The following is a 15293-nucleotide window of genomic DNA, read 5'->3' as shown; positions in this document are numbered from 1 at the left end:
TTACAGGTTATACCACCATGTCTGTCAACAAACCGCCATTTCTGAGGCAGGGCCCAAGTCACACACAGGTAGCAGAGCACCCAGCACTGAGCACTACAGGGGCTGTAGTGTTAGGGTGCTGGGTAAAGAAGGAGCACCTTGGGGTGGGAAGGAGGAGCCCAGTTCTAGGTGTGTCTCTGGAAGCAGGCTGACAGCAAGGGCATTGCTGGCCTGGGGGAGTGAGGCCTGGGTGGCCCGAGTGCTAGAGCCCTATGGAGTCTGGGGCCTCCCCGCGCCGGGTGTCAGGACCTTGGGGTCCAGACCTCCTAGCTGGGCACCTTAGGCCCTGTACCCACATGGTGGTTGAGCGGCAGACCTCATCACTGCCGGCGTTTCCTGAGGAGATGCTACCAGTGGGCTGGGTGAAGGCTGTCTTGTGGGTCCCCTTTCATTTTTGGGGAAGTGAAGAGGCAGGCTGGGGGTGGGGAAGGGCCAGTCCCTGTGAGCCCAGGACCTGGGCTCACCCCAGCCATGCCTGGCCACTGCAGGTGAGATGCTATGGAACATGATGAGAAGCTGGCCCGGTTCCGGCAGGCCCACCTCAACCCCTTCAACAAACAGCCGGGGCAGCATGCACAGGGACCCAGTGTGGAGGCCCCGGACATTGCTTCTGAAGGTAGGTGCTGCCGGGGCAGGAAGGGTGCGGCCCTCTGCCCTCGCACCAGCTTCCGCCCTCCTCCCGCCCCTCTCTGGAGCAGGCCAGCTTCCTGTTGAGTGCCCTGCCTCCTGCGGCCGTCTTTCCTGCGAGCACGACCACTTCCCACCTGCCCTGTGGTTCACTTCTGTCTCCTCCACCAGAGTAAATGCTCTCAAAGACAGGGATCTATGCCTGGCATGCCACCGCTGAATCCCAGGGCCCAGAACCCAGTGGATGCTCAGGGAACCCTTGCAGAGCAAACCCAGAGCACGATCTCATGGGGGGCTAGCAGGTGGCGTGTCCTGGAGAAAGCTGCTCCTCTGAGGTCATGAGGATGTGAACCCGGGAGCTGCAGAGTCTGGCAGGGAGTGCTTGGGGCCGGGGGAGTGGCAGTGACGGCCTGGAGTCCACACAGGGCTCAGGATTGTTTGTGCAGCTCTCCAGTGACCTTCAATCCACATGTTTATACATGAGGCATCTGCCTTAGAAACTGGGCATTTCCCAGCACCACCAAGTGTCATTCCACCTCATCCTCTGAGTGGCTCTTGCCGTCTGCACAAGGTTCCTTTGCAAATGCCAATCAGATCACAAAAGTGAGCAGTGCCCCGCTTACCCAGTGCCTCCTTGGAATTCCCCTCGCTGCCTCCCAGGAAAGAGCGCAGGAGAGAGCAGACTGACCTTTCTATCACACCTGTCCCTTCCTGCAGAGACTCTGCCCGAGCTGCCCCCCGGGGAGCCTGAGTTTCACTGCTCGGAGCGCGTGATGGATCTTGGCCTGTCTGAGGACCACTTCTCCCGCCCTGTGGTGAGGTTTGGGTCTGGGAGGGGAAGGGGCTGGGCCCTAGGGGATCAGGGCCAGTGGTTTCCTTGGCCTCCACTTCCAGGTGAGCTGGAGTGCAGCCTTCTCTCTGGTTAACCTCCATCTCCAGGCCAGCTGCCCCCACCTCAGCCAGTCTCCTGGGCCTTGAATCTGAGATCTGCACAGCTCTGAGGGCAGCCCCACACTCAGCCTGTTTGAAGGCGGGAGGACATGCCCTGGGCTTGGGGTTTGGGAAACGGACTTCTCTGCCTGAACCTCCAGATTCAAGTGAAGGAATGTGAGAACTGATGCCCCCTGGGGTCCTTGGGCCCTGCAGATGTGGTTCCGGTTGAGGGCAGTTGAGGGCAAGAGGGCAGTCTCTGCCTGTGCCCTACCAGCCAGTCAGCACCATGGTGCTTCTCCTGCTTACTTTGCATTCTGTTCCACAGAAGGTTTGTTTGTTTATTTATTTACTTATTTGTATGGAACTGGGGATTAAACCCAGAGGCATTTTACCTTTGAGTTATAGCCCAGCCTTATTTATTTATTTATTTTTGTGGGACAGGGGATTGAACTCCTGGGCAGTCTATCTCTAAGCTACACCTCCAGACCTATTTTATTATTAATTTTGAGACACAGTCTCAAGTTGCTGAGGCTGGCTACAAACCTGCGATCCTCCTGTCTCAGCCTCCCAAGTACTGGCATTACAAGCGTGCACCACCACGCCCGGCTATTTTTTTATTTTTGAAACAGGATCTTGCCACATTGTGCAGAGTTTTTCTACTTGCTGGAACTGTCCTTGAACTTGCGATCCTCCTGTCTCAGCCTTCCAAATACTGGGATTATAAGCATGTACCACTATTCTGGCTCACAGAAGGTTTTGAAAGAGAAAAAAAAATGTGTGTATGTGTAGTGGTGGTAGGGAGCTGGATGATTAAAAAAAATTTGAAGCTGGATGTAATGGCGCACTCTTGTAATGCCAGTACTTGGGAAGCTGAGACAGGAGGATTGCAGGTTCATGGCCAGCCTCAGAGACTTATGAGGCCCTCTGCAACTTAGTAAGACCTGTTTCAAAATAAAGCATAAAAAATAGGAGCCAGATGTGGTGGTGCATGCTTGAAATCCCAGTACTTGGGAGGCTGAGACAGGAGGATCACAGGTTCATAGCCAGCTTCAGCTACTAAGTGAAACACTGCAACTTAGTGAGACCGTATAAAAATAAAAAATAAAAAAATAGGGCTGCGGGTGTAGCTCAAAGGTAGAATGCCCCTGGGTTCCATCCCCAGTTCTGCCAAAAAAAAAAAATTTATATATATATATATATATGTATGTATGTATAATTTACTTTGGAGATAGGATTTCACTACACTGCCCAACCTGGTCCTGAACTTGTAAGTCTTTTGCCTTAGCCTTCTGAGTACCTGGGATTATAGTTCTGCACTACTACCTTGACAGGAAGTTATTGTCTGTGGATTTTCCTTTTTTTCTTTTTTTGCGGTACTGGGGATGGAACCCAGGGGCATTCTATCTCTGAACTATGCTCCCAGCCCTATTTTGTATTCTTTATTTTGAGACAGGGTCTCACTGAATCGCAGATGAGGCTGTCTGCGAACTGTGATCCTCCTGTCTCAGCCTTCCAAATGCTGGGATTAGAAGTGTGTATCACCATGCCCAGTCTATTGTCTGTGCTTTTGATGGGCATTAAGCCCAAGTTTTCTAGCATGTTAGGCACTGTACCGCTGCACTATTCTCCCAGCTCTTAAAAATTGACTCTTGAAAAGTACCTTGAATTAGGTCTTCAGAGGCCTGTTGGTAGACTGGTCCTGCTCGAGGCAGGCATTGTGGGGTGGACCCTGACCATGCTGCTAACTCCTGGGCCTTGAGCAAGTCCTCTTTTGGGTGAGGGGTTTGAATCTGCTCTACGCTAACTGTCCATGAAGACATGCCTAGCCTCGAGAGGCAGAGCCTGCAGGGTGGCCGTCTGACTGCTCCCAACCTGGGCAGGGTCTGTTCCTGGCTTCTGATGTCCAGCAGCTGCGGCAGGCGATTGAGGAGTGCAAGCAGGTGATTCTGGAGCTGCCCGAGCAGTCGGAGAAGCAGAAGGATGCCGTGGTGAGGCTCATTCACCTCCGGCTGAAGCTCCAGGAGCTGAAGGTGGGTGCTGGCCGACCCCGGCATGGAGGGAGCCCAGAGATGCGCCGAAATGGTGGAAGCAGCACTGCAGGGCAGCCTCCAGCCTCTCCTGGGTCCTGGGTCTCTGAGCTCTGAGAGGCTCAGGTGGAAAGACATGCAGAAAGGCAGGTGAAGATGGGCCTGGTCCGTGGACAGGCTGCGTCTCTGTTAGCCTGGACCCTCTTGATTATAGGGACAGAAACCTGACTCTAAGTAGCTTAGACAAAAAGAAGTATTTGCTTGTTAACTCAAGGGCCTTCCGACAATGTCAGGAATCCTGTCCTCTTACTCTGCTTTTCTTGTTCAGTCCCTCCTCAGGCAGTCTCTTCCTGTGGTAGCAGAGATGACCCAGCAACTGTAGCCCACTTCTACCAGCTCAGCAATCCTATGTGGATAGAAGCCCCTCCCCCCCTTTTTTTTTTTTTGGTGGTACTGGGAACTGATTCCAGTAGCATTCTAAATCTGAGCTATACCTCCAGTCCTATGATTATGATTATGATTATTTTGGTACTGGGGATTGAACCCAGGGGCATTCTACCTCTGAGCTACATCCCAGGTCAGTTTTGTTTTTATTTTGAAATAGGGTCATGCTAGGTTGATGAGAGTCTTACTGTTTGCTGAGGCTGTCCTCAAACCCTGTGATCCTCCTGTCTCAGATTCCCAAGTACTAGAATTACAGGCGTGTGCCATCATGCCCAGCTCTGATGACTATGATGATGATGATTTCTTCTTCTCCTTCTCCTTTTCTTTCTCCTTCCTCTTCTTGTCTGGGAACAGAACCCAGGGGCATTCTACCTCTGAGCTACATCCCTGGACCTATTTTTTTTAATTATTTATTCTGAAACAGGGTCTCACTGAGTTGCAGAGGGCCTCACTAAGTAGCTGAGGCTGGCCACAAACCGCAATCCTCCTGTCTCAGTCTCCCAAATGCTGGGATTACAAGCGTGTACCACCAAGCCCAGTCTCCTCCTCCTCCTCCTCTTCCTCCTCCTCCTCCTCCTCCTTCTTCATGCCCAGTTCCATTGTATTTTATTTATTTATTTATTTATTTATTTATTTATTTATTTATTTATTTTGTGTGTCTGGGGATGGAACCCAGGGGCATTCAACCTCCAAGCTACACTCCCTGCCCTATTTTTTATTCTTTATTTTGAGACAGGGTCTCACTAAGTAGCTGAGGCTGTCCTCAGACCGTGATCCTCCAGGCTCAGCCTCCCGAATGCTAGGATTACAAGCATGCGCCACCACGCCCAGCTTTTATTTTCTATTTTGAAACGGGGCCTTACTAAGATGCTGAGGGTCTCACTAAATTGGTGAGGCTGACCTTGAATCTGTAGTCCTCCTGTCTCTGCCTCCCAAGTACTGGGGTCATAGGCATGAGCCACAATGCCCAGCTTTATTTTGTTTTGAAAGTAGGTCTCATATGCTGGCCTTAAACCTGTGATCCTCCTGTCTCAGCCTCCCAAGTACTAGGATTATAGGTGAGCAGTGCCATGCCCAACTCAGCATCCCTTTCTTTCCTTGGTCAAGGCAAGAGTTTGTTCTGGGCCCACCCAAACCACTCATGGTGACTGATTGGCCAGCTCCGGGCCATGTGCCTACCTCTGAAATAATCACAGTGACTGGCCCATTTAGCACCAAAAAATAAAATAGGGCTGGTATTGTAGCCCAGATGTAGAATGCTTCTGGGTTTAATCCCCAGTACCACAAAAACAAAACAAACAAAATCCGTAGCTGGGCCATGACCTGTGTGACAGCTGGTGTACTAGACACCTTGAGTCACCCTTCTTTGTTGCTCTGTCAGTTCCTGGGGAGTCTAACATGGCTCCACACCACATTTTCTTGGTCTGCCTCCAACAATCATGAGGGAAGGACCGAGGCCACGTCCTTCCTGCCCGCAGGTCCTTGGGCCCAGTGTAGTCCCAGGTAGCCCTTGGCTACAGAGGATGCTGGGAGAGCCAGCGTGTGATTGTGGTAGTCCACACCTGGCTGGCCATCATTCTCTTGTTAAAAGGAAATAGGAATGAACCTCACAATCTCTGCCACAAGTGGTGCCTGGGAAGAAATAAGCTGAGGGGCTTGAGTGCAGGGAGGGGAGCTGCAGGAACTCACCTGTGGCCCTTCATCCACAGGACCCCAGTGAGGATGAGCCCAACATCCGGGTCCTCCTTGAACACCGCTTCTACAAGGAGAAGAGCAAGAGCGTCAAGCAAACCTGCGACAAGTGCAACACCATCATCTGGGGCCTCATTCAGACCTGGTACACCTGCACAGGTGGGCCGAGACTGTGACCCCGTCCTGCTGGACAAGCAACCTCAGTCCCCAGGCCAGGGTGCAGAAGCCCAAAGCTCTCCCAGGTGTGGGTCAGGTCAGGGAAATTCCAAACCGTGTACACAGTTGGCTGAGTCTGCATGTGCTGAAGACACAAGGAATGGCCAGGCGTGGTAGCACAGGCCTATAATCCCAGTACTTGTGAGGCTGAGACAGGAGGATCACAGGTTCAAGCCCAGTCTCAGCAACTTAGTGAGACCCTGTTTCAAACTAAGAAAAGAAATAGGGCTGAGGGTGTAGCTCAGAGGTAGAGTGTCCCTGGGTTCAATCCCTATTACCATGTGTGTTCATGCGTGCACCCGCGCACACATGCACATACACACATTGCCCAGATGCACAGTCTAGTATGGTGGCCACTAGCCATATATGGGTATCAAATGTAAGTCCAAATTAGTCAAACCTGTAGTTCCTCAGCTGTACTGTATAAACTGCACATGTTCAGTAGCCACACCTGCATGGTTTAGAAAGAACATATTTGTCACTGCAGAAAATCCTCTGGATGGTGCTGTTCTGGATGAGAAATCAGGCTAGTAAGTGATGTGATATGTCAGATAGCTGTAGTACAGAAAAAAAGGAAAAGGGAATAGGGAATAGCATTTGAGAGTATGGAAAGTCCTCATGTGACGTTTCAGCAAAAGCTTGGAAGTAAAGGAGCAAGCCAGGGGTATATCTAGGGAGAAATGTTCCTGTGGGGGAGCCATGTGTGCAAAGGCCCTGTGGTTGATGTGTATCCAGCATCTTCAAGGAGCCACATAGAGCATGTGTCTGGAGCACCATGTCTGAGGTGAGGGATGGTAGACATGGGCTCCGAGGTGGTCGAGGGCTTTTCTGCAAAAAAAAATGGGCCAGTGGGACTGGGTGGGTGCTGGACATACTTAGCCCCTGGCTGCTGAGTTGAGCATGGGCTGAAGAAGGCAAAGCCGGGAGGGGAGAAGAGCAGGAGGGACGGTGGCGGCAACCTGTCAGGTGGCTGCTGGGGTGAGAAGTGGCTGAGCTCAGTGCTAGCTGAAGATTTGGAAATGCTCGAGGTCAGAGAGTCTAGGTGAGCCGTCCACAGAAGGACGGAGTGGCTAAAATCTGGGAAGGGGTTGAGACGCAAGAGTGACAGTTCCATTTGGACAGTGTGTTTTTTTTTTTTTTTGCGGGTCTGGGGATGAAACCCAGGGGCGTTCGACCTCTGAGCTACACTCCCTGCCCTATTTTTTATTCTTTATTTTGTTTGTTTTTGGTGGTACTGGGGGTGGAACCCAGAGGCTTTCTACCTACTGGCTATACTTCCAGACCTATTTTTTATATTTTATTTGGAAACAGGGTCTCACCAGGTTGCTGAGAGCCTCACTAATTAGCTGAAGCTGGCTTTGAACCTGTGTGATCCTCCTGTCTCAGCCTCCCAAGCACAGGGATTACAAGTGTGCGCCACCATGCCCGGCTGACAGTGTGGGTTTGATGGGCAGGAATGCTAGGCTGGCCCCAAGTGGAGACACGAGGATCGTTGAGGTGCTGAGACCTGGCAGTGCGAGGGTTGGTCTGCACATTGGCATGGAGCCCTAGAGGGTGGGCAGCTAAAGGTCAGCCTGGCCGGGCGTGGTGGTACACGCTTGTAACCCCAGCATTCGGGAGGTGGAGACTGGAAGACCATGGTTCGCAGACAGCCTCAACAACTTAGTCAGGCCCTCCATGACTTAGTGAGACCCTGTTTCAAATAAAAAATAAGCCTGGCATGGTGGCGCATGCTTGTAATCCCAGCACTTGGGAGGTGGAAACCAGAGGATCTCGTGGACAGCCTCAGCTACTTAGCGGGGCCCTTCACAACTCGGTGAGACCATTTCAAACAATAAAAAGACAAAAAAATAGGGCTGGGGGGGGTATCTCAGAGGTAGAATACCCCTGGGTTCCATCCCCAGTACCGCAAAAAAAAAAAAAAAAAAAAAAAAAAAAAAAAAGGTCAGCCTGGGCTGCTGGAGTCAGCCCCCATTTCTTTTTTTTTTTTTTTTTTTTTTTTTTTGCGGGTTTGGGGATAGAACCCAGAGGCATTTGACCTCCAAGATACACACCCTGCCCTATTTTTATTCTTTATTTTGAAACCAGGTCTCACTGAGTTGCAGAGGGCCTAAGTAGCTGAGGCTGTCCGCGAACCGCAATCCTCCAGTCTCAGCCTCCTGAATGCTGAGATTACAAGCGTGCGCCACCACGCCAGGCTGCCAGCCCCCATTTCTAAGAGTCCTGGTTGTTCCCCACCCCAGGGTGTTATTACCGCTGCCACAGCAAGTGCCTGAACCTCATCTCCAAGCCCTGCGTGAGCTCCAAAGTAAGCCACCAGGCCGAGTACGAGCTGAACATCTGCCCTGAGGCGGGGCTGGACAGCCAGGATTACCGCTGTGCGGAGTGCCGGGTGCCCATCTCGTTGCGTGAGTGGTGCAAGGAATCCAGGAAGGGTGAAGGACAGAGGTGCATTAAATCAGAGAGCTGAGACAGGACCTGGGACAGCTGAGCATGGTGGTGCACACCTGTAAGGACAGTACTTGGGAGGCCGAGGCAGAGTGTCAAGGTTTGAGACCAGCCTCAACAACTTAGGCTGCAACCTAGCAAGCTGTTCAAAACAAAATGAAAGGAGGCTGGGTAACTCCTTGTCTCTGGGAAGTGACAGGGGGCAGTGTTTTAGTTTGGACTGACACAGGCGGAGGCTCCAGCTGTTTCATGATTTGCACAGGGCTGGGACCTGAGCCCCTGTGTGTAGCTGGTTGTCACAGGAAGCCCACACAAGTGTGGGCTAGGACTGATGGCAGGGTCCTTCTGTCCTGTTTAATGACAGCAAGTTTATGGCATGGCCACTGGGACTCCTGCTGCCCAACCCCTGGCTGAGACGAGGGCAATCAGGCTTTGGCGGAACCCTGGCCCAGCCTGCACCCCAGCTCCTTGGAGGAGGGAGGATGTGGGCAGGCAAGCTGGGCCTGGTGGTCACCCTGACCCCTCCATTCCCTTGCCCTGCAGGGGGCGTGCCTAATGAAGCCCGGCAGTGCGACTACACTGGCCAGTACTACTGCAGCCACTGCCACTGGAATGACCTGGCTGTCATCCCTGCACGCGTGGTGCACAACTGGGACTTCGAGCCACGCAAGGTAGGGTTGGAGGGTAGGCGTGGCGCTGGGGCCGCAAACCAAGAGCAGGTGAAGGTGGGCATGCCCAGGCCCGAGGGCCGAGCATGGCTCTGCCCTCCAGGTCACTCAGCCACCCCACAGGTGTCTCGCTGCAGCATGCGCTACCTGGCACTGATGGTGTCTCGGCCGGTGCTCCGGCTCAGGGAGATCAACCCCCTGCTGTTCAACTACGTGGAGGAGCTGGTGGAGATCCGGGTGAGGCTGGGACCAGGGTGGTGGGAGGGATGTCCACTGCTTACAGTCAGCAGGGTCCTTGACCATTTGCATGAAAGGTGCTAGAATTGTATCCCGTAGCAATCTGATAGCAGACATGGAGGTAGTTTGAAATGTTCTACTGCAGTGAATGTTCTGCTGCAGTGGTGCAAGCCTGAAGTCCCAGTAGTCAAGGGGCTGAAGCAGGAGGGTTACTAGTCTAAGGCCAGCCTGGGCATAAAGAGCTGTGAACAAATCAGTGCAAGAGCATCCCTGATTTCAATACCTAAAATAAAAAGACCAATACAAAATTATATATATATATACATATATATATATATATTTTTTTTTTTTTTTTTGTGGTACTGGGGTTCCTGGAAGCCCTTCTACCTCTGGGCTACACTCCCTCCCAGACCTATTTTATATATTTTTTTTATTTGGAAGCAGGGTCTCTTAAGCCAGCAAGGCCGGCTCCGAACTAGCGTGATCCTCCTGTCTCCGCCTCCCAAGCAGATTACAAGCGTGTACCACCTCGCCTGGCTAAAATTACTGAGATATTTTGCATTCTATCTTTTGTGCCATCTCTTAGAATCTTCGTGTATTCACAACAATCTCAGTTCAGACCAGCAGCTTCCAGCGCTCAGCAGTTTTGCGTGCTGGTGGCCCCTTTTAGCCAGCAGGGACAGCGGGGGCTGAGGGCAGGCGGTGCCATCATCCGGGTGCCTCTAGCAAGGTAGAGAAGCGCTAGCTTCCAGGTTGTGGCAGAGTGGACCAAGGGAGAGCAGGCTGAGTTGCCAAGACTGGGATCTGGCTGGGAACTTGGGTCAGTATGGGGTGTGGCCCAGTGCTGCCCTGAGGGCCCGTGCCTGTGGGCTGGGCTGGGCAGAGTGAATGGAGATGCTGTGAGCAGTGGTGAATGGACCTCAGCATCCTGTGCAGCCCAGCTGTGACTCCAACTTGACTTTGGTGGCATATTCAGCTCTGCGACCATCCTGGGGACCGTAGGGTGCCTTCGCCATCCCCTGCTGACCTTGCTGTCCCCCAGAGTGTAGGCAAGGCCACTCTGTGAGCCCTACCCCACAGAGCCAGCACAGGGCCAGCCTGGGCTCACAGACCTACTGTGGTGCCAGCCTGGGTTCTGGCTGGGGAGCCCACCTGCTGCCTTATCCACAGAAGCTGCGCCAGGATATCCTGCTCATGAAACCGTATTTCATCACCTGCAAGGAAGCCATGGAGGCACGTCTGCTACTGCAGGTCAGACTGCCAGAGGGACTGGCCTTAAAGCCCGGGGGTGGGGGGGCGGCTCATGCTCAGAACTTCTCAGTGTAGTTGTGGTAGCTGTATTGTGTTTTTAGCAGAGGGTCTCCCCAAATCTCAGGAACACGAGGTCTATATAAGGCATTGGGCATTTATCCACAAACGTGTTCTTCAGTTACCTCAGTTTGGGAAATTCCAAGATGAGCAAGTATTGCCCTCAGCCTTGATGCAAGTCTCCATGGAGGTGGACCTGGCCCAAACTCCTTGGGTAGGATGAACAAAATACACTTTTAAAGGCTCATCTATTTTTTTGCTTGTTTGTTTGTTTGTTTTTGTTTTTGCGGTAATGGGAATGGAACGCAGGGGCATTCTACCTCCGAGCTACACCCCCATTCCTAGGTTTTTTTTGTTTTGTGTTTTGTTTTTGTGGGTCTGGGTATGGAACCAAGGGGCATTTGCCCTCCGAGCTACATCCCCTGCCCTATTTTTTATTCTTTATTTTGAAACAGGGTCTCACTGAGTTGCAGAGGGCCTAAGTAGCTGAGGCTGTCCACGAACTGCCATCCTCCAGTCTCAGCCTCCTGAATGCTGGGATTACAAGCGTGCGCCATTATGCCCGGCTCCATTCCTAGTTTTTACCCTTTATTTTGAAATAGGGTCTCACGAGTTGCAAAGGGCCTAAGTAGCTGAGGCTGTCCTCAAGCCACTATCTTCTTGTCTCAGCCTCCCAAATGCTGGGGTTACAAGTGTGTGCCACCATGCCTGGATAAGGCTCATCTATTTATTTGTTCAGTAAACACACTGTTCTAGACTGAGAAACTGAACAAAACAGGCAGGAATCATTGTCCTTGGAGACTACCCATCGGGTTGGGAGTGCAAGAAAAACAAGTAGTATGTAGGGTAGTGAGCACTGTGGACTAGAGAAAGCAGGGGGTGTGAGGAGGGCTGGTGTCGGACAGGACCAGGTGTGGCCAACAGGGGAAACGCCTGGGGAGTGGGGTGGCCTGGCATCCCTGTGGATGGAGGACGTGAGAAGAGCAGGGACGAGGCCCGGCCCACCCTGCCCCTTCGGCTTCCTGGGCCCCGAGGTTCTGTTCGTGGCCCCCAACCCCGATGCCTTGCCCTCCAGGGCACTGGCCCCGGCTCAGGAGTGGGCATGGGGGTAGCAGGAGAGGCCCTTGGCCGTGCTTGGGGTCACAGTGGTGGGGACTTGGCAGCTCCAGGACCGGCAGCACTTTGTGGAGAACGACGAGATGTACTCCATTCAGGACCTACTGGACGTGCACATGGGCCGCCTCGGCTGCTCGCTCACTGAGATACACACGCTCTTCGCCAAGCACATCAAGCTGGACTGTGAGGTGGGCTTCCCCAGCCCTCCATGCCCAGGGTCTGTTCCAGAGGCATCATGGGCCGCTCTCCAGCCCCTGGCCCCAAGGGCTGGGGTTGGCAGGATAGTCAGCGTGGTCTGGTGTGTCTGACATAACCGGGTACTCACCTGCCCACCTCACCCACACTGTTTTCCCCTCCCTTCCAGCGGTGCCAGGCCAAGGGCTTTGTGTGTGAGCTCTGCAGAGAGGGTGATGTGCTGTTTCCATTTGACAGCCACACGTCTGTGTGCGCCGACTGCTCAGCCGTCTTCCACAGGTGGGTGTGGCCTGGGTCCTGCCCTCAGCCTGGATGGTGGGCTTCACCCTGACCTCAAGTGGGTGCTTCCTTATACCCAGCTTTGGTCTTGTGGGAGCTGCGCTGCTGCCTCTGAGAGAGGAGAGAGATGGGTGTTGGGCCTTTTTTGCCTGGGTTTCACAGCCCTTTGCTGATTCCAACATATGCAGTTAGACCATGACTAAGTTAGAAGTTCCAGCCATGCCAGGTGTGGTGTACGCTTGTAATCCCACTACTTTGGAGGCTGAGACAGGAAGATTGCCAGTTCAGGGGCAGCCTCAGCTACTTAAGTGAGGCCCTCTGCAATTTAGTGAGACCCTGTTTCCAAATAAAGAATAAAAAATTGAGCTGAGGGTGTAGCTTAGAGGTAGAATGCCCCTACGTTCCATTCCCAGTACCGCAACAACAAAGTTCTAGCCACACATGGTGGTGCATGTTTGTAATACCAGTACTGAGACAGGAGAATCTCAGGTTTGTGGCCAGCCTCACCTACTTACTGAGGCCCTCTGCAACTCAGTGAGACCCTGTTTCCAAATAAAATATAAAATAGGCCTTGGAGTATAGCCCGGAGGTAGAAAGCCTCTGGGTTCCACACCCAATAAAACACACACACACACACACACACACACACACACACACACAAATTGGGCTGGGGATGGAGCTCAGAAGTGAATGCCTCTGGGTTCCATCCCCAGTCCTAGGGAAGAAAAAAAACATAAAAAGGGCTGAGTGGTATAGCTCAGGGAGAAAAAGAAAAAAAGGACAGGTAGTGATAATTGCATAACTGAGCGTGGAGCCTGGTGTGACTGCCTGGCTCTGCCCCTACACCTGCAGGACCTGGGAACCTGCAGTGTTGGGATAATGGATAACATGGGGACCCCTTCACAGAAGCCCAGTGGCATCCTGGGCAAGTGTTCACCAGAGAGGCCTCAGAGCCAGTCACATCTGGATGCAGTCACAATGGTATCTGCCCCCTGGTACTTAAAGTCTCTGAGCCCACTTCCCTGTTTGCAGAGAGTAATAGGAGCGAACCCCAAGAAGCTTGTAAGGGTCAGTGGTAGGGTCTGACACACGAGCCCCAGCTGTCTTTCTGCCCACAGGGACTGCTACTACGACAACTCAACCACATGCCCCAAGTGTGCCCGGCTCAGCTTGAGGAAGCAGTCGCTCTTCCAGGAGTCTGGTCCAGATGTGGATGCCTAGAGTGTTGGGGGAAGAAAGCTGGGCACCCTTCCTGCCCACCTGACACCTACCCCACTGGCACTGACAAAGTCAGGGTGTTCACTCTGCTCTGAAGACCTCTGGGGTGCATCCCCCAGATGTCTTCACCTCTACCGGGCCAGAAGAGGGTGAGCAGTGCCCACCAGGAACATCTTCCCACAGTGCTTGCTGGGACTTGGGACTGCTGCACCTGGCCATTACATGGTGTGCTGCTATGAGGGGCTGCGATGTAGCTTCTGCTCCTCTCCCAACTACAAGACTCCTTGGACAGAGGAGCCTGGGTGTGAAGCGCCAGGGGAGAGGGGAGGGCTTCCCACCTCTCCCCAGGGGCAAGGCTTCTGGGCCTTGGAGATGTCCTACTCCTGTACAAGCAAGTAACCATCATAACTGGTCAGGCTGAGAGAGCTTCATAGGAGCGGCCAGTGAGGCCTGGCCAGTGGGAATATGGCTGCATATACCCAAACTTAGGTCTCAGTTTCATCTGCTGTGGTAGATGGTGTAGGTCTTACCCAGGAGATCCCACCCCTCCCAGCTGGGTATCTTTGGGGGCTCCCTAGCTGGGCTATTCATAATTGTGTCCATGGACCTGCCCTGGCCTCCTGAGGCTGAGTGCTTCTTACACAGTCAGTCTAGTGGGGTTCCCTGCTGTTTTTGTGCAACAGGTTGGGAAGGGCTATGGAGCTTTCCCCTGCTGGATGTCCCTCTTGCTGCTCCTGTTCTGCCCATCTCACCTCATCTGGTGCTCTGAGCTGGCTGTGTGTGCTTGGGGGAGGGGAGAGGGCAGCCCAAGGAGGGTGTCCTGGCCTCCAAGTGCATGGCAGCAGCTGTGTCTCTGGGAAGGGTCCCTGGTTGGGCACAAGGTTGGTTATGGTAGGCCTGGGTGGCATTTCTTGGGAACACTTTTGCTCCTAGAGTTCTGCTGTAGTAGTGCCTGTGGAGGGCTCCAGATAGCTCAGAGGAAACCGTCAGCAGCTTTTGGTTTGGAGGCATGAGGTCAAGAGCTGGGAGTATTTGTTGGAGGTAGTCTTGGGCAGGAGCATCCACCCTGGGGGGCCAACAAGGCCTACAGCTCTTGGCTGGGCGTTTGTACTCTACAGCTCCTGTGGTGGAGGGGCTCGTGGGCGGGGATGTCTCGGGCCGTGGTCCCCGTGTCGTCCATCTGCCCCTTTCCTCTCCACCCCGCTCTTGCTTCGCTGTCACACGTTTGGATGTCCCGTATCTTTGACCAAGCCCCAAAGAGACACCTCAGCCAGAAGAAAACGCGTAGCTTGCTGGCCCATTCAAGGGGCAGAAGAATGCAGCATGATCCCTTCCTCATGCCTCCTTACCACCAGGTGGTTTTAGGCAAGGCTCTCGCTGTCTTTTCTGTCTCAGTTTCCCCAACTGGGAAATGGGGAGAGTGGTACTGACCTACCTCTGGTGGAACAATGAGACGGGAACACCACTGCAGTCCTTAAGGGAGTGTGCCTGGAGGCCGAGCAAATAGGCGGCCCCTGCCCAGCTTCCCTTTCTCTCTGGGTTGAAGAAGGGCTATAGGCCATGTCCTTTCCCGACAGTCCTAAGTCTGCACCCTTCTCACCACTGTCAGCTTGCTTTCTGTCATCCGATCCTGACTGGCTCTTCCTGATTGTCCTGTGTAATCCACACGTTATCCCAGTTACAAATCACTGTTCACAGAAAACGTTAGCAGGCTGGCCTTTGTTGGACAAAGGGTTGGATCTTTCTTTAAAGATATTCCCACCCCAGCTGGGTGTGGTGGCACATACTTTGGAGGCTGAGACAGGAGGATTGCAGGTTTGAAGTCAGCCTCAGCAACTTAGTGAGG

At 53.0% G+C, this 15293-nt stretch overlaps 1 protein-coding gene across 3 annotated transcripts; it reads left to right on the top strand.

The window, feature by feature from the left end:
• Window positions 1–537: 537 nt before the first annotated feature.
• DEF8 (differentially expressed in FDCP 8 homolog) lies at window positions 538–13450 on the top strand (the record flags this gene model as incomplete). Of its 3 annotated transcripts, none has more annotated exons than XM_080704359.1 (11): window positions 538–655; window positions 1384–1481; window positions 3510–3629; window positions 5780–5921; window positions 8222–8386; window positions 8970–9097; window positions 9218–9331; window positions 10502–10582; window positions 11803–11943; window positions 12120–12229; window positions 13348–13450. In XM_080704359.1, the coding sequence occupies 11 exons, from the start codon at window positions 538–540 to the stop codon at window positions 13448–13450; spliced, it is 1320 nt and encodes a 439-aa protein (XP_080560485.1). The 3 variants fall into 3 exon arrangements, with proteins under 3 accessions (XP_080560485.1, XP_080560486.1, XP_080560484.1); XM_080704360.1 differs by having other exon boundaries at window positions 3480–3629; window positions 11854–11943; XM_080704358.1 differs by having other exon boundaries at window positions 3480–3629.
• Between the last annotated feature and the right edge of the window lie 1843 nt (window positions 13451–15293).

The sequence above is a fragment of the Muscardinus avellanarius genome, assembly GCF_963383645.1.
Source record: "Muscardinus avellanarius genome assembly, chromosome: 10".
Lineage (NCBI taxonomy): Eukaryota > Metazoa > Chordata > Mammalia > Rodentia > Gliridae > Muscardinus > Muscardinus avellanarius.
Note: the sequence above shows the minus strand (reverse complement) of the source record. Positions and strands in the feature narration are given on the sequence as shown.